This window comes from Grus americana, chromosome 11, assembly GCF_028858705.1.
Source record: "Grus americana isolate bGruAme1 chromosome 11, bGruAme1.mat, whole genome shotgun sequence".
Lineage (NCBI taxonomy): Eukaryota > Metazoa > Chordata > Aves > Gruiformes > Gruidae > Grus > Grus americana.
Window position 1 is genome coordinate 8,616,817 of NC_072862.1, and position 19,245 is coordinate 8,636,061.

General features: G+C 45.5%; 1 protein-coding gene across 1 annotated transcript in view; it reads right to left on the reverse strand.

Moving 5' to 3' along the window:
• Positions 1–7,006, reverse strand: part of SYNPR (synaptoporin) — a 109,771-nt gene extending 102,765 nt beyond the window's left edge. Inside the window, exons 1-2 of the mRNA XM_054838671.1 lie at positions 6,838–7,006; positions 6,692–6,757 (exon numbers count right to left, since the gene is read on the reverse strand). Coding sequence (XP_054694646.1) covers positions 6,692–6,757; positions 6,838–6,855 — 84 coding nt within the window. The 5' untranslated portion in view covers positions 6,856–7,006. The remainder of the gene's footprint in view (positions 1–6,691; positions 6,758–6,837) is intronic.
• Between the last annotated feature and the right edge of the window lie 12,239 nt (positions 7,007–19,245).

The window sequence follows — 19,245 nt, forward strand, 5'->3', positions numbered from 1 at the left end:
GTGCAGGGCTTTTACCCGGGGCTCCAATTATGCAGATGCTGATTTACAGGAGTGATGACAAACATCTCCCTCACAAAAATTGCCAAGGAGACTTTCACTGTGTATGTCTAATGGCAGAACGCTCTATCTCCATGCATCTTCTTGCTAGTTTGAAAGTCAGATCATTTTTGTTCTTCCTTTCATAGAAACCTGGTTTGCATATATAATAAAGTTTAGCATTAATGAGTCTCTCTCCTCATCTTCTATTCCTAACGCTTTGAACAGCCACATTCAGATAACACCAGCAGATGCTGCCATCAAGAAGGTGGCTTACCATGAGGAGATTTTACCAGTTTCACCCAGGGATCTCCATGGAAGCAGGACGTAACTCCAAACCTCCTGCCTCCTGGAGCACTGTATCTCAACCACACGTGCTAATCCTGCATCACTCGTTTATACCACCAGGTCCCACTCTGGGCTGCCTGAGAATCATCAGGATTTGAATGAATTGTTAGGTGACCTTTTAAAATCAATTCCTCCACGACCACAACGTGAACCTAACTGGAAAATGGTAGGCACTTTTCAGATGAAAGATGTCATTTATTTGCAATGTGGTCAGGCATCGCTGACCTTTTCTCCTTCCCTCCTTGCCTGTGCCAGCATTTGTACCATTCTAACAGCAACTTTTTGATGGGACAAGATTAGCACAGTTCTCAGTTTCCCACAAGAGATGCACACAGATAAACATGCACATGACCAGCGCGGAGAACAGCCAGCTCTCTGCAGTCTGCCTAAAACCATAGGATCACAAGACAGATTATCTGCTTTTTCACTTGTGTTCTGGGTTTTCAGTCTTTAGGGCTTCCATCCTTCTTCTGCTACCCTGATCTAAAAACAAACCTTTGGTTTATCAAAGCCAAAGGTTTCAGTATCACAAGACTCCCAGAAGGTGAGGCTTTAAGACCAAAAGGCATGATTACTGCTTCTGCTGCCTCTGTCCCAGTCCCACTGACAGAGCAACATATGGCTTTCACATCTGTCTGCACTGAGACTACAAAAACTTTTCAGATCTTTCCTATCGCACACAACAGAGCCTGATGTCTAACAGCAAAATCCACCTCCCAATTCTTCCTAATAAAAGTAACTTCTCCAACACAGTTCCCTGCCTGATTACTGATGCCCCGATGGGTGTTCAGAAGTCGCACGCCCAGTGACAAGGACCGATGAAGCCTGTTCACAGGGCTCAGGTCTCTTGGACGCTCACATCTCATCGTTTCACTGTGGCAATTTTTGTCTGTACAGAGCCGCAGTGTATTTTGCATGCATTATGCTAAGCTGCCTATAAAAAAATCATCCAATTAATGACAGCTTATAGAGAAGGGTTAGTTACACGGTAATTATCTTTCTAATATTAAAATACCATAGAAATGGATTTACATTTTTTGATTAAGTGGCACATGTTTTATTGACCTGACACTACACATACAAGATCTTTGAGGTAGTAACTGGGTCCAGGTTTTCACGAACAGCTGGGTACCTACATTCCAAGGTAAACATCAAAAAAATTGACAATACATTTTTTACATGTGTTTGTGTAGCTTGCACATCAAGATGGATGGAACCAGCACCGAATGCAGCATCTGATCCTCGCATTGTATAAGCAACATAAGCAGGCAGAAAGAAATATTCTTTTTATTATGGCTTTTCTTTCAATATGAGGGTAGAGAAGATCAAACACTTAAGTCTTCCAGCCCTGCATCCATGAGGAGTGTTAAGCTGCAGCAAGGTTACCCCGCTCCACCACCTAAAGTCTCTGCCCATGCCAGAGTAGACAGCAGCCTTCTGGTTAAGCAAAAACCAAACAAGCCCAAGCAAACGTGATGAAGAGTCTTGAGCAACTATAAAATATCTCAGGCTCATAATATACTATACAGAGCAAACTACTAATCACACACGTCTCGTACAAGCATTACCTTCTTAATTTTTTTTTTCCATTTATTTTCAGCATCTCAAGATATCTAGGTTTTTCTAGGACACACTTGAAAGCACGCAGCTACTTATGTCCATTCATATGCATGCAAATACAATCCAACAAAAGCATTCCATGGCCAGATGAGCAATCAGCAGTAGGACAAAAGACAAGAGTTATTATCAGTCTTTCAAGATTTAGATTCCCTTTGTCTTCCAAACACACATCTGTTTGCAAGGCAAGGGGTGCTAACCCTTTCAGAAGCTATACAATCAAAGCAAGCTTGACTCTTGCCAGGCTGGCGACAGCCTGGCCTTTTTCCTGGCTCACCAGTCAAACGATCACATCGTGAAGGCAAGGAAGAAAAGCAAGGTTAGCGTGGTCCACGTACACACAGATTTTTTGAAACTGCCTTGCAATTCCTTTGTCCAGTTTCCACCAGAGATGAATGGGGATTTGTTGTCCAAAAGCCCTGAGCTGTTTTGGAAATCTTTGGCACATCCCATGGAGATGCTCACGAACAGTGATGATCTGCAGTCTTGCAAGGCCTGGAATGTATTTTTTCTGCACAAAGGCAAGAATTCAAACTCCTCCGCAGATACATTCGGGTTCATTGAACATCCTAACGTCCACTTCAAGTTGTCCTATCAAGAAAAGCCCCAAGATTTGTGCTGCAACATAAATGACTCCCATCTGCCCTGATACAAGCAGCACTGGCTTAGGCAGAGGTCTTTGTGCCTAAAACACCCCCTCGGCTGTGCTCACGCCAGCCCAGACAGGGCTGCAAGCTGGTGGAGCAGGGAGCTTGTTGCACGGTATTCTAAACCAACAACCTGCAGATAATCAGCAAGGCAATCACACCACCTCCCATGTTGTAAAACGACGGAGTTTCTGCATCTCTGCTATTTATCAAGGATTACAGGGAAAGGTGTTACAGACAGCACTGCGGTTCCTGTTATTTTACACGGAAACTGGACAAAGGTCAGGTTGTTTTGGGTCTGCAGGGGGAAAGTAGTTTGTGGCAAATTACTGTGAGGAAGCAGCAGCAGTAGTTACAAACCTCAGCCTAGCGATACAAAGTTTTCATTTTTACAAAAATATTTTCGCACCTGATCGTACATAAAGTAGTTCATACACAGATCACGCTGCCACGCACAGAGCCCTGCTTTCCACCTGATTTGCTTTTGTAGGGCTCCAGAGAGGTGACGACTGCAAAACAAATAGACACAACTGACAAACTTGCTCGTCTTGCTCACTTTTTGCAGACCCCAGTAAAAGTGGTCTAGAGATCCACAGGACTGAAATTAATCCAAGGAAACAAATGAACGTATTTCTTCTCTTTCATGTTTCCTTATTCATTATTGTCAGGTGAGCAGCCAGGAGAGTCATTTCTCAAGTGAAGTTGTAATAGTGTTTGTGACATTGCAACAACTAGTTGTAGTGCCACAGTAGATTAACATGAGAAATAAGCTTCAGAAGGACACCCTCTTCTCATGCAAAGATCTGTGGAGTGACAGCCAGGGGAATAAAGAGGAACAAGAACAAACAGCTTTTAAACAGCTTTTCCCTGCCCCCAGCACATGCCATGAAACAAGAGTTGACTCAAAGCTGGAAACACCCAGGGCCTAACCTGTAGAGCTGTGTGCAGTTTTCCAAGCCCAGATTTGTGATTCGCACGCTCTAAGTACACAATCTATTACACCAAGGTAGAGTTCAAAAAATGCCACTTTTGCTTAATTGCTACAAGTCACTTTACTTTCTCTTTACTTTTCCTGGACCTGAGCCAATGTTGTCTCTTAATGGCTTCTAAATGCAATTTCTTGGTTGGAAATAAGATTAGAAAGTACATGGGAAATACAAATGAAAACATATTACAGTGCTGTGAATATTCAGAAGAATCAGTTTTATCTCAGCATCTTCTCTCTGGGTGTTAGGTGATAATCAAAGCAGAAGACTGAAGAAGGTGAGATAAAGTCCCTGCTCCTCAAGACAGAGGTCTATGTCCGAGGCAGACTACAGGTAAGCTGGAATTTGCACACCTATAGATTGTTTCTGCAACAGTTACAGTTTCACACCTGAAAAACCTACAACCACCTCAGTTGTCTCCAGACTTGCAAATGCTTGCACTCATTAATACACAAATTTCAGCAGCACCGTTGTACAAGAGGTTTATTAATAGAGACGCACCTACCCAAACTGCCCAAGAGACAACAGTGCAAATTCAAGGCTGGACTGCCTGGCCCAGCTGAGGACCTACACCATCTCCACCCTACCGGCCCTTCTGAAGAACCCCCCACCTCTGCCATCTGTGCTGCAACACCACAAAGCCTCCCCCCAGACACGAGAGCCACCCAACACCCCGAATCGGTGCGTCACCAGCTGGGCTATGAACTTTATTTCTTTGCAGATGCAATCTAGGACTCAAGTGGGAGGTGTTACGAGATGCCATGAGTAGCATATGGGCTACAGTACACAAACAACAGGGCAGAAATGCCAGTTTTCCCCATCTTAGATTACAGAAAGGGCTTTCCCCACCTCTGTGCTCTACCTGCTTGCTTTTCACACTAGAAAGTCAAAACTTGGCTTTCTGGGAAATAAGCATTAAAAAAAAGCGTAAGTTTTCCAAAAGCAGAAGTTAACACCTCCCTTTTAGATGACAAATAAGCCAAAAGAAGGCAACATTAAAGTTACTTGCACTTGCTTTCCCAAATCCTAAAACTCTGTAAAACTGGGTGTTATGATTCAGCTGCCACGTCACTCGCACGACACCGGTCACACCCTCTGACAGGTGATTACTGTAAAGCTCCAAAAACCTCATCAGCATTAACAAGAGCAGGTTTAATAAATTCCACTGTCACCAGCATTTTCTGCATAAAAAGCCCCACTCACCCATCATTTAACACCCAAAATGAAACAGCTGTAAATCCAGCAATTAGCAGAGTAATTTGACTGTTCTGATCAAGTGCACCGAGGGCTGTAAGGCTGCCGGGCAATGTGGAAGCGGCCACAGAATCAGCTGGAGCATTTGGTCTTTTTTTAAAGTTTAAAATGATAATTAGGCTGAAAAAAGAAGTCTGAGGGAGAGATGGACACTTAGTTGAGATTGGAGATGGTAAAGAGAGGTGGATAGCAGTTGGTAGACCTGGGGAGAGGAGAAGGAAGATGGGAGCAGCAAGGTGAAGTGAATAGAGCTGGAATTTGGGTAATCCAAAAGGCCTTTAAAGTATATAAAAAAAAAAACCAACCACAAACAAACCACCTCACCAAAAAGGTCCTCCACACTCTGACATACCATACACTAAAATGTGCTTAATTACAGACACATACATGTCAAAAGGGGAAAAGTAATTTGTCACACCACCTTAAGTGTTAACACGCATTCCCTTACTGCCAAGGACTGATAGACCTCAGCCGTGTCAGGAGAGCTCTGTTTACATACAGCCACATGTGCATTTATATATATATATATATATATATACACAACCAGGCAATGTGCAGATAGAGCAGCCAGAAGATTTCTACGTGTGGATTTCAACCATGACAAAGGTAGCTTTTATATTCAGCTGTTGGAAGAAGTTACAGACCTAGGCAACTGCCAAGAGAAAAGAGTTCCCACTTGCTGTCCCGAGGACACCAATGCACCAGGGGGAACAGTTTCCTCAAAGGGCACAGCCTGCACCCCCAGCCCAGAGCCCTTTCCACAGGAGCTTGCTTCCCAACCGCCACCAGACATAGCTTCATCGAGCAGACAGTCAAAAGACCACACTCGCAGCAGCTATTTGCCATAGAAGTAGCTTTGCTCCCCATTCTTCTGCTCCACAGTGAGACATGCAGAGTGACTGAAGCATCCCCAGACCGGTGTCTGGGGCTCAGCCCCTGGATGTCCTGAATTCTCCTCGAGCCATGAGCAGCAGTGCCAGGTGGGTTTGCAGGAGCTCTGGGTGAGGAACACAAGGGACCTTGTCCATCCTCCACATGGAGGTCACCCCGCTGCAGGGCCACCTCATCCCAAGCCTGTGGCATCACCGCATCCCCGTCACCCGGCTCCGTGGGACCTGGTACTTCAAGGTGCCCGGGTGAAAGAGGAGCTGCTGACCATGGGCAGGGACCGGGTCTGGGGCAAGCAGCTGCCCCCAGCACACCGAAACACCCCCTCGCAAACACCCCGCGGCCGGGCTGTGCGCAGCAGGTAAGAACATGTGGATAAAAGCACCCGCACATGAACGCGCCCCCCAAAATACGTGGCTTACATAATTCCCCAGCCAGTCGGCGTTAGGGGAATGTGATTAATCCTCCATGACATGTTCTGAACTTTCCGTTCAGAGAGGCTCTCTCCTCCCGCAGACCTACTGGCGATGAATGTCATTTGACCTGCAGACTTCACTACGAATGAGCATCAGAGCAACAAACAGTGACATTGCTCTGCAAACCAATTATCTGCCTCCTTCCCCGCGCGGCCCAGAGACAAGTTTGCTAAATGCATAATGAGGATTTTCTCCCCCCCCCGTTTTTTGGTTGTTTTTTTTTAAAAAAAAATCGTTTGCATCCAGCAGAAGGATGAGGGGGGGCACTCACAAACCCAGCCCCCAGCCCGTCCCGTCGCTGTAGGATGAGACCCCCCCCAGCCCCCGCCGCCGTCCCAGCCCGGCTCCCACCTGTTCCGCGGTGCGCAGCGCCGTGCGCGCACTTTAGTGTCAGCGCCCCCAGCCCACCCGCGACCGAACCCCCCCCCCCGGGACTCACCCACTCGAGCACCCTGAGGAAGGCCAGCGGCTCCTTCACCACGCGGAAAGTGCCCGCGGAGGCGAGCTGCGAGCAGAGAGAAGGAGTCAGCACCGCGCCCGCTCCGCGCTCTCTCTCCCCCCCCCTCCCCGCGGGGCTCCGCGTACCTGGTCCACCGCCTCCATGGCGCCGCAGCCCCGCGGAGCCGAGCGGAGCGGAGCCGCCCGCCAGCCGGGGATGCGCGGCGCTGCCCCCACGCACGCCGGGCGGAGCAGCCGGGCGGGGCCCCGCGCCCCCCCGCACCGCCCCGCGGAGCCGCCCCGCGCCCGGGCACCGCTCCGGCCTCCGCCCGCTGCCTCAGCGCTGCTGCCGCCGCCACTCCGCCGCTTTTTTCAATTTGTATTCGCTTTTTAAAAATGAGTTTTATTTCGGGGAAAAGGAAGACGTCGGGGAAAGAAGAAAAAAAAACCCCAACAACAGAGGAAAACAAACTGCCTCCCCCACCGCCTGCAAAAAACCTGTTAATATTTTAACGGGCGGCACCACGTTGCACCGTGTCCTCCTTTCCCCTCTCGCCCTCCCGGGGCGAACTTGCCTGCCGCCCCCGGCCCCCCGCGGCAGCAGGGCTGCAGCTCTGCCAGCCTGCTCTCTAAGCGCTCGCTCCCTCCTGCTTTTGTAGCATTTCCTTGACAGCAGAATAGCACTTTCTGTCTTGCAATGCTGCCTTTCTGGCCTCGTTTCCCAATTACAATATATCCTGGATGGCACAGCCTGGCAGGAGCAGCAGTTCCCTATGTCCGTCCACACTTGTGTTGCTCTTGCTCACTGACAGCATTTCCAGTTCCTTGGGGCATTAAAACATCACCACAAGGGTTTAGTGATGGAGCCAGGTTCTGCTCAAGCAAAAGCTCAGGAAAGTGCTGAGGGCAGAAACCCATCACCTCATTTAACAGCACATGCCCAGCAACTAGATTTGGGCCCTGATTCTGCAAACATTTGCATATTCACTTAACTACCATGCTGACAACCAGTTGTGCCACCAGAAGGACACCAGTGCTTAAATAGGATTTGGACCCTAAGTAGGTCAGAGACCGCAATATCTGCCTAAAACATACCTGAGGCTTTACATCCTGTAAGGAATCAACCTTCTGCAAAAGTTTAATAAGTCAATTAGTTTTCCTCAGCCTAAAGCTCTATTTAAAAAAAAAAATCCAAATGTATTCTTGGAATAAACAAGTATATAGGGGGAATGAATTTTTGAAGGTTTCATTGGAATTTGAGACAGAGGATTTTGTGTCAGTCATGGATCTGCAACAAACCCAGCTGAAGTCTGTGGTAGCAATGGAACTGTGTCCAGTTCTATTTTTTAAAAATAATTTTTTTTACCCTATCAAAACCAGCTTTGAGGTCAGAATTATAATTACAATTCTTTTTTTTTTTCCCCAAGAAAAAAAGCAAAACAGTTGTATTTTGTACCTTCCTTTCTGCCCTAGGAGAAAAAAAAAAAACAGGAAAGAAAAATGGGGAACTTTTCCTTACAAAATGGTATTGAGTAAGCTTTTTTATTTATTTAAATAACAACCTCCAGGAAACACAAAACACTTGTCAGCAATTCTAGTAACTGCCTGCTGGTGGCCAAGTGCCAAGGGAGGCAGAGTCCCTTCACAGGTGCATAGGGACAGAGCATCCCTATGTCTCCAAACAGCACAAGCAGGTACTGAAACAAAATTTGCCCTCTTTCAGCCACAGCTTCCCCCACTGGTGCAGAGATGCAGGGCCAGGTCACTGAGAGACACTTGCCTTTAGCTCTTACACTTGAAATTAGTTCAGTCCTCAAGAAGAGCAGGGTAACCATGCTCCCTCCTGCAGAGATTGCCAGCTCTAATGTCTGGTATCAACCACAGTTAGTTTGCACCAGCACAAGTAACCACCAAAATTCTTGCCTGTGAGAAGTTTCATTGCTTGCAGTTCACCTTGATTTTCATGTGCTTTTTCCTTCAATAGGTTTCTTTTATGGAGAAACATAGAGCTGTGGATATATTGAAGCAGTTCAGAAGCCTCCTGAAAGATTTAAAAAAACGTAACATTTAGTAATGAGCAGTAGACTAGGGAGATGTGGAGAAATTTTTCCTTAATTTTATTGGTAGTATATTCTAGAAAAAAATATGCCCAATCACCATTGACTGCCATGGAGAACTGGCAGCCTAATTCACTCACCCTGTTACTAATTACCTCCTATTAGAATCCTGAGATTTGTAGTAGCACTTTAACTTGTTTTCAAAAATTGTCAAAGGTGGAAAAACAAAAGCAAATATTCTTAAGACTGGCAGGTTGGGCCCTCTTGAAGACTGGGATGGTTTCTCCACTGCTCTCTAGCTCAGCACACTTGGGCTTGCAGTGGCTACAGGAGCTCCCTCGTGCTGCATTTTCCATTCCCTCTCTGCCATCCCAGCTGTGTTTCAGCTTGGTGCTCTTCCATGCTCGGCCATCCCCACCTCAGCTCCCCCTCTGGCTGGAAATTCTTGCAGAACCATGGCAGCAACTTGATTTTATGGTCAGGCTCGGTGCCTCTTCTAGCCATTATTAAGCCTCCCAGATGGCTGTTAGCATTTGTACTTCAATACGGCAGAGTGTCCCTCCGGCTTTCAGAGCTGCTCTCTTTACACAGGGTCCCAGTTAGCTCAGAAGTAAGAGCATCTCCATCCCAGTTCTTGAGCCTCCTGGTACAAACCTTGTTCTGAAATGACACTAGAGTGCCACACCTTTTTGATACTACATAATAAAATGCACTCTGAAACATATATTCAAACTAGCAGAGATGTCTGCAATTACTGGAGATGCAGCAAGAACCTATAAACCAAGAAACTAAGTTATATTCTCTGTCCTCACACCCGGATGATTGTGCTTCATATGCATTAATTAAAAAGTGCCATAGAGGCACAGTTACACGTCTCCACAACAAATGAAAAATAGTCTGGAGAGACCAGAAGTGTTTCACAGGGACAGGACCTCATACCATGAGCATGCTCCCTAAGGAGCAGCAACTTCCCACCCTTTTCCTTGGAGGGGGTCCAACATTGCCACAGGGGAAGTGGCAATGCCAGTCCTACATCACCCACCACTGGGGGCCAAAGTCCCCCACAGGACACTATCACTTTAGTGCTCTTCCCTCCTCACTTCAGAAAAATAAATTTAATTGGCACAAATCCTGATATGCCAAGTTTAACAGCCAAAGTCCTCATTTCAGGATTAGCATCTTGTCCAGCTACAAGCAGTGATTTCTTTCCTGTTTCTAGGAAGCTTGTATCCTGATTTTTCTTTTGGCTACAGAGAGTGGGAAGCTTCCCTGATTAATGCAAGTGTAAGAACTACATCCTAATAGATGTTATATATCAGCAGGAAAAGTAACAAGAAATGCCTACCCCTCTCTCTTAGCTTGGAAAAGTTTTCTCCTAGGGCTTTACCAAAAGATACACTTTATATTTCTGACTTGCTTGAACCTGTATTCTGGCAAATAATTTCCTACTGTGTCCTACAAGCACTAGGTCAATTAAATTCAGCCTTTTGCTGCACACCTGTGGACCACAGACCACGCTGTGCTGGAAAGCAGCGGATCAGGGCAAGCACAGCTGTGCCAGCGCCACTCCTGAGCACGTGGCTCAGGATCAAATTGTCCCTGCAGGAATGGAGAAACAGTCATGGCAAGAAGGGGACACTAACTTCAGGGACAGTAGTGATGCTGCCCCTGCCCAGGGCTGTGGCAGGGAGAGCCGTGCCAACCTCGAGGGGCTGAAAGAGGACAGTGGGGATTTGTCTTTGGGACATCTTTGGTTTAAATCTCACTTCCATCTGCTAATAGCCAAATGGTAAGGAGTGATCTCTTGTTCTGCTGGACCAAACATTAAATGTAAGCCAGATATACTTACGTACAGACATATGCATGCATACCTATAAAAAGTGAATAATTGAAAATGCATTTCTCCTTGCGTGCAGAGCACAAAGCCTATGACCCACGGGTCATCCAGGCTGCAGCAGCAAGGACCAGACAGTGGGGTTACCCAGTTTGAAGCGAGTTTAAGGCAACTGGTGATAGCACCAGTGCTATTTTTTTGTGAGCAGTTGGGTGTGGAAATGAGGTCTCGCACACGCGCTAGGAGGACCATATGGCGCTTAGCACACCAGATTTCCCAGCTCCAGCCAGGCCTCAGTCTCACACTCTACCTGTCACTCTTCTCAAGATCCACACTGTCGAGGGTCATTTCATCCTCTCGGGGTCTCCATCAAATTTGTTTGCAATACATTATCCCCAGAAAGGAAGAGCTTGGTGCCGTCTCTTGGATCTTTCTGTTGTTTTTAAAGCTACCAGTCATTTTGATTAGGTTACAATATTTTCCCCTGGGGCTGTATTCTGCACCAGGGAGCTTTTAGCCTTTTCTGGCACAGGGGAATTCACTTTCCCATCCTAATGCCCATTGCCAGTCATTTCATGGCTTAGCTTCATTTGTTTGATGTCTTCACTCAAATTTAACAGGTAAGTGACAAAAATAGGAGGCCTTGGGATAGCCAAGAATTGCCTTCCATATGATCAGGAACCACACATGGGGATCTGTGGGAGAGACCAATCCCTGCCATTAGCTCCCAGCCAGCTCCTGCACCACATTTTCCAGTGCCCATGAGCCTCCTCTCCTTGTTCTGTTTTCACATTCTAGGTTTGCACCCCTGCCTATAAGTAATCCTAAAGAGACTTAATTTCCCAAGGAACCACTTTTCCTAAATTTCCTTCTGCCCAGACAATAGGGTCAAATGAGGATATCAACCCCCTCTGACGCATGTTAAGGTCAATAAATAAAAACGCCACAGTATTACAGAATACTCCACTTTCAGAAACTGGAAAAAAGTCTGTGTACAGAAACCCATGTGTGCTTGTTTCAGAGCACAATAGATTGTAAAAAAGACATGCCTCAATATCTTGCCAGATGGAGAATCAAAAATCTTCAGGATTCAAATCAGTAGAGCAATGAGCCCATTGCTCATTATTAAGCTAAAGGTACAAAAGTATTTTTAAAAGGAGCTTTGTTGAATCAGCATTTGTTTTTCTAGCAACAAGCACAATTTCTTTAAGCAGGGTTATTTTCAGAGTATGGTATGAAAATAATTACAGACCACTTTCTAAAGGTTCAGTGATTAAGGCAAGCAGCCAGCTGTTTGGCTGCACAGCTGATGTTGACCAAAAGGTGTCATGTCTACAAGTCAAACTATCTTAATAAGATTTCCAGATCTCACACAAGACTTACAATTATTTCTCTCCTGATCTGTAAGAATAGCTGCAGAAATCATCTTTGGTGTTTCTTTTCGGATTTCAGTTATATGCTCATGAAATGAAATTAGAGTCATGTTATTGAAAGTCAAGTTTTCCTGAATCCAAAAGGTTTGCCTGACTTCACTGCAACCTTTGTTCCACATACAAAGAGCAATCCTGATTTGATTTTAAAAATTAATCAGTCATTTTTCTTCTCCTTCTTAATCCTTCAGCAACATCAAGTCTTGTAATTTTTGATCCTAGCTTCCAGAGCGCATTGTCTGGCTTTAATCAAAGGCATGCTGTAATTAGGTTTCAGCTAATTTAGCTTAGACTATTTAAGAGCAAAAAATAACCCTGCTTCCTGGTAAAAGCCAGCTAAGTTTCAAAGGAGTGAACAGGGGTAGCTTCATTTCATAAATATATTGCCAGCAACCAAATCCTTCCCTTAAAAGTGTGGGGATATAGTTTATCCCAGGCATTTTGAGGGTGAATTTGTACACAGGAACACAAAGCACAAACAAGCGTGAGAAGCCCCACTGCAGTCATATTCTGTCTCTCTCCAAAAACCTGGGTCTGGAGCTCTAGAAGGGACGCTGTCAGGGCTGGGATCCTTCAAATCCGACCTACTTTTCCATTTCATCCTTTACCAAAGCAAATGTTTAAATGCTAGATTTTTATTTTTTTTCTTAAGGGAAGAGGGAAAATGTCAGTGTACCAGCTTCAAGGTACAGCTGCAGAAATCAGAGCTGCTTTGGGGTAACCACAGAGGAAGGTGCTTGCACCATGTCCTGCATGGAGATGATTCCTTCAGCTGTGCCAGCACCACGAGGGACACATTTGCACATCCTTGCTGTGCCCCAGCACAATGCCCATTTAGGGCACCAGAGCAACAGCAAAACCCTAACCCCCCCTTGCTGCTGTTTCACATGAAAAAAGCCCTTTTCAGGGTAAGGGCTTAGAGGGTGAGGGCTTGCCAGTGATGGAGAGGATTCACCTTGCCAGCTCCAGGATTGAGTGAAAAATACCACAAACCCAAACTTTGCCATCAAACTTTTACTGCCCATTCCAACAGCGCGTTGAGTTCATTTTTCCTTGCAGCACTGTGACTTGCAAGACACTCGCAGGGGGGTGCAGCTCCCCAGCACAGCACTGGCTCTCCCCAGCCCGAGGTAGGCAGCGCTGCCCTCCCCTCCAAGGGCTCCCAGGCCCTGCTGCATCCCCATGTCAAAGGAGGGCTCAGGTACCCACAGGTAAAGCTGGACGTGCTGCTTCACTGGTCCTCACGGAGGTGGAGCAGAGCCTAGATTCTCACAATTGGACAAATCCTGACCATGACCAGGCTCTCCTCTGCCCCAGGGACAGTGTGAAGGGGAAAGCACCTCCCTTCTGGTTGCTTCTGAGGAAGTGTAGTTAATGGTATTAAATACTCTTAACATTATTATTTGGGCACTGTAAAGCACAGAGAACCAGTCACTATATTATTTCTACTTACCAAGCAACACCCAGCTTTCATAAGAATTAAATTAGCCTTTTCCATCTGGTTAGAAATACCCTTTTAGAGTGGTCCAAACACCTGCAGTCCCTGAAATTACAGAGAAAAAGGTCACCTTTTGTTTTGAAGGCCTTAGACCCACCAACCCCTTCTTTGCTGAAAGAAGAAGCACCAGGAGACCCTGCAGGAGAAAGAGCAGGCAGAGACCACTAACACAAAAGCCATAGTGAAAAGGTGTTACCAAATACAGCATGAAAACTGAAGTGCAAAAGTAGAATGAAAAAAATGAAAAGAAATTCTAAAAACCCCACAAACATAACCAAAAGAGCAATTAAAAAGAAAGCAGACACAGCCCAACACAAGTAACTGCATTTGAGCAGAAGATACAAAGGGCCTTGTTGGAGGGAGGGATTATATTGAGTTAGCTCCTCCCAGAAGCATCATTAAGTCAATTAAGGAGGGGTGGGGAGGGCTATGTATAGTGCCTGAGGGGCCCCCCTGCCTTTTTTGCAGGGGGACATGAGAGAGGCAGGTAAGGCTTTGCATGAGGCAGCAGTGCAGCTGAGGGTTGTGTGCTGAGCTGTTCCAAGGTCTGGCTAGATCTGCTGAGCATCCCCTGGTTTTGTCTTCTTTATAGCTATGTGTTTCCTAAGATAAACAAATGTGCTTTTCTTGCTGAAGGTCATTTTTCTTAGAATTCAGAAAAATCTTGGGGTTTGAGACCTTAAAAAACCAAATTACAAAAGGGAGTAGCAGAAAGGACTTCTGCAGCATCTTCTTTCTTTCTGTTCTCTGAATTTTATCACCTCTTGTCTCTCTTCCTCAAACTTTGGCTTTTGACTATATTTCCTGGTGCAGTTTTCAGAAACAGTTGAAGTCCTGCAAGGACATCTCTTCAGGTGCAGAAGGAGCTGGGGGCTATGACAGCTCTCACAGAATCAGTCTGGGAGATGGAAAACAAAGGCTTGAATCTCTGAAATAACTTATCTGGGAGAAATGATAAGCTCAGGCTGTCTGAGAGCATTTGGTAGGCCTCAGGAAGAATGGGAGGCTGGAGAAGAAAATAAAGAAGGTTACTTTACCCCCAGGCTGTTGTCAGCAGAAGGCAGTGTAGTGACATTGCACTGCTTTCCTCTAAATCTGCCTTGGCAGAAGCAACTTCTAGAGCAGCCTGATCTTTGTGAAGGCCATATTGTTTATTTCAATGACCTGTATACACCAGAACTTCCTGGTGAGGCTGGAGATCTGTAGAGAAGTCCAGTGTGTGTGTATACATATAAATGTATACGCATACCTTAGTGGGTGACAGTCCTAGCGCTTAAAAGGAACAGTGACTTCATTGGCAATGTCTTCCCCATAGGAGTGAAAGCTACAGGGGACACGTGTGTGACCAAAGGACCAAATCCAGCTGTTCTGCCCTTAAGGCAGGGAGCTCAGCAAGTGTGACTAGAAGGACAGGGTCTGACTATTCATGTGTTGGAGGACAGCCATGAGCCAGTAGTGCGCTATGGCCATGAAAAGGCAGACACAGTTATGGACCTTCCCACGGGTGGTATTTTCAGTGGGGATAAAGAAAAATTTGTACCCCTGTACAATTTGCGATGTAGTGTGATGTTATGGCCACCCAAGAATGCTGTAATCACAGGGAAAGGTGTGAAGAGGAGGGTGAAAGAGCTGAGCTGCTTGTCTGAGCAAAACAAGACCTGCAAGAAAGCATCACTCCTGTCCAAGTGTCCTGAGCATGCAAACATGCTGAATGCTCCAGTCTCAAGCTCGGTCTCTCTGGCCACAAGCAGCAGTTCCCACGTCCCTACTGCTGGCCCCTTGGGCAAGAGGCTCGAAAGAAGCCCTTGACTGTGTAAGTGCATCCCTGGATGGGTGCTGTGGTGTGGGAGCTGTCAATCTAGAAAAAAAAAAGAACAAATCAAGGCTTCAATGGGGAAATTTTGGTACTTCCTGGCTGGGGAACTCACCACATGGTTCTTCTCCACTCCTTTTCTCCTGGCTCTCTGGCAGCCATCACCGATGTGGGAGTGAGCCTTGTGAAACAGTCGTTGTGGGGTGAGAGTTTGGTGCTGGGGTTTTGGTTCAAACCTGAAACTGAGTCTGGCTGGATTGGTTCCTGGCAGAGGGGTGCCCTGGGAGGCTGTTAGGATCATCTGCTGAAACTTTGGCTGTTCCATGGTTTCTCTTTGAGGATGGATCTGACAGTGCCGGTAGCGTTTAGACTGAAAGCTCCATTGTGTTTTGAAAACAGCTTTTTCTGGTGTGATGGAGAGGAGCGTATCCCAAAATCTGGTTTGCCCAGGCTTGCGTCTCAGCAATATTTAATAATCTGGGTTTGGATGCTCTATAAATAAAGCAAAAGGTTCCTAAGTCTGCTCAAGACAGTGTCCTTCCTCTCCTCCTGAGTTTAACGCAGAGTACCTGCAAATCTGAAATCCAAGTACGTGCATGAGAGAAGAGGGGTGTTGTATCCAGTGCCCTGCTCCCTTGTCCTGTTGCTGCCCCAGGGGAGAGCAGGGGCTCAGATTAGTGACAGCGATGACCAACGTGACCAGGCTCTTTTTTTCTCCATCACATGACTGAAATGAGGGGAAAAAGGGAAATAAGCATAAAACCTGAAGAATACTTTGTTAAATCAATGATTTTTTTAATCCTAAAATATTATAGACTTTTTAAGTGAAGCAGATAGTGTATGTGTGTGTACAAGTACCTGATCCAGTCCTGTTGTGCTGGAGGAAAAGATTTAAGAAAATCCATCCTGGGCAGGTAACAGATTGAAGGAGCAAAAGAAAGGGCTCCTCCAGGTGAAGATCCGATCTCCCCCATGTTCATTATTCACTGTCCGAGCATCCAGGCCCAGGACCCTCAGGAGCTGCTACGTTTCAGAAGTAAAAATCATGGTAAGTGATGTTGATATTAAAAGTCTTCTTATTTTGACTTACTGATTTAAAAGCAAGGCCATATCTTTACAGTGCTGTATTAAACACTCTATCAATTTAAATAATTGGATTAATTTAAAAAGATACAGGCTAGGTGATTAAAATGCTTTTCAAAAAATATTTAGTAACACGTTTCTTTTGGTGTGAAAACAGGGCACAGCTTCCTTTGTTTTACAATAAAATCTCTATTGACACAAACCACCATGACATTAAATGAAGAAAACAATTTAGTCATTGAATTAACAAAAATCGAATATCTTTATGTTTTTAAAGGATTTTTTGTTGTTGTTGTACAAACCTTACCAGTAATGAAAATTATGTGCATATAACAACAGGAGGAAATAGATTCTTAGGAAGATTTTCACGTCTCCTAAGCAGGACATCTCATGCAAAATCTGCTCTGTGCTGCTCAGTGTAAATATGACAGCAGCAGGATTTGAGGTTTAGTTGTCTTTCATCTAATTCTTTCAGAGCAACTCAGTTCATTGTGAGGAAATCCAGGATCATATTTATTTTATAAAAGCAAAACATTTAGATCAAGGGGAAAAACATAAATTGAGGACTATTGATAAACTATAAACGTTTCAGCAATACATGTTAAAGATCATGAGTTTTGTATTTCAATGTGTTACTTCTCCAATATTTGAGCTATTTTTTCTATCTTTCATAACCCAGATGAAGTATAATCCCATTTCACAAATCAACAGTTCATTCCCAATCCTCATGTGTACAAAAGCCTTTTTACACCTTTTTGGTAAAGCAAAAAGGGCCTAAAAATAAGAGTAATTTGCTGGCACAGCATAAAAAATGTTGCATGAGTAAGAATCAGACCCCTTACCTAAAATGCATCAAAGAGAAAAACCTGCTTGTCTTCCATGATGACAGGAATAATTTTTGAAAATAATGGCCTGATTATATGCGTATTTACATGTTAATCTGAGCTTGCAAAAAAAATTGTAATGCTCAAAGTGAAAATCAGGGAAGCCTAAATATTTTATAAATATTAATTTGCTTTTTGTTTTATTGTGCAATTTGTCACGGTGAATATTTTTAGTCAAACTTCCTCTATGCTGCCATCAGACTGCCTTGAGACGCCTGGCAACACATCCTAGTTATCTCCATTCCTCTGCTGCATGGCCATAGCCAGCAGAGCAGGAGGGGCTTGTTTCCACCTCTGGCTCTGAAATTCTTAGTGGGTTTGGGATGGCAAAGAGCAAATCGAAACACCAGTGTCCAGATACTAATGAAAGGATTGGGGGGGAGAAAGCTGTCACTCAAACACTTTAAATCAGCGGTCATTCTCCAGAGAGAATGATTTTCAAACTGCTGGTTCTGAATCAAGCACCAGCAGCAGGCGGTGAACTCGCCACCGTTCCCGCAGGCCATTTCCAGCGAGATTTGCTGCTGCAGGGATGGGATGTGCATCAAGAGGTTGGGATGAGCCAAATTTCTGCCCTGGGATGGGGATAGTTCTTTTAACCAACAGAAAATCCTTTCCTGGCCACATCCACTCCAGTGCAGCATAAGGCACTGGAGCCACCCAACCACCCTGCTCCCATGGGACCCGGAGCCTCCCAGGCTCTCCCCAGGGACCGCTGGCTCGGAGGATGCTGCAGCACCTGCCCGGGGCGGCTCCGTGCTTCGGGGCCGGCAGCCTGGAGCAGCTGCAGCCAGGCTCATTCTGATCCCACACGGAGCTAAATCTGGAACAAGTCCTCCGAGATCAGTGGCGTTTCCCTTGCATAAAGCCACTGTGCGGGAAGGCAGATTATCCCAGACCAGATGTCACTTTCTGCAGCCGCTGCTAGCTCCTCCGCGGTGCGAGTATGGCTGTCTGCACCTTTCTCAGCTTTTATTTGGCTCTTGCACTTACCTTGGCTTTCAGCGTGAGGATCCAGGAGACCATGCTGTCATTTCTTGTTTCTCTACCTTATTTTTCAGGAGCTCAGTTTCATCGTTCATAACCACAGACCTGGCACCTTAAAATGTGTTTTGCTAAAATAAAGCTAGGATTCTTCACAGGCAACTTTAGGATATACAGGGATCAACATTTCTGACAATCTTGAGTGCTGAAAACTTCTGTTTCATCAAACAAAATGCGGAATTTTTTCCTCAAGCCACCACAACTCTAGGAAAATCCCTGAGCACTGTGAGGCTTGTGATAAAATCATGAGATCTATCAGCACCGCAGTGTGCAGACCAGCCCCTTTTAGTCTCTGGGCTAAGAACGATCATTGCATTTCATCTACCATCCCTAGCTCTGCTGCTGTCCACGGTCTAACCACACGCACAGCTATGTTCCCCTGTTGAACAGACCCTCCAACAGCAATAAACCACCCTGAGGTCCCTGCTCCTTCCAGGAGCATCGCTCTGCCTCTCCCAGAGGACGTGAGCAAATGAGTCTCGTACTGCCTAAAGTCACTATCTGGACGATTCATCTTTTCCTGAATAAAGGAAAACCTTGCCTGGCTCTGTATGAGCATGTGAATTTCAAAGCTGGCTGTGTTTAACTCTGAGTGAAACAGAGATGGGATTTATTACTTGTATTGGAGAGTAATTTACAGTCTTGGTCATGTGCTAGGAGCTGTAGGAATGGAGAACAAAAATGCTTTGTCTGAAAGTTTTGCAAAGAAAACCAAGTATGTACTGGATATTTAGCAGAATTGATATGCGATTCTTTTCAGTCGCATTTGCCATAGGTACTTGTGTGCTTGCTGAGGGAGAAAAGATGGTTCTGTAAGAACTTCTGGCACAGATCAGAGTACACTCGCTTGTGAGGGAGCCCTTGAATTCGCACAGATAAAAGCTTCTTCCTAAACATCTGTGCAGTCAGACA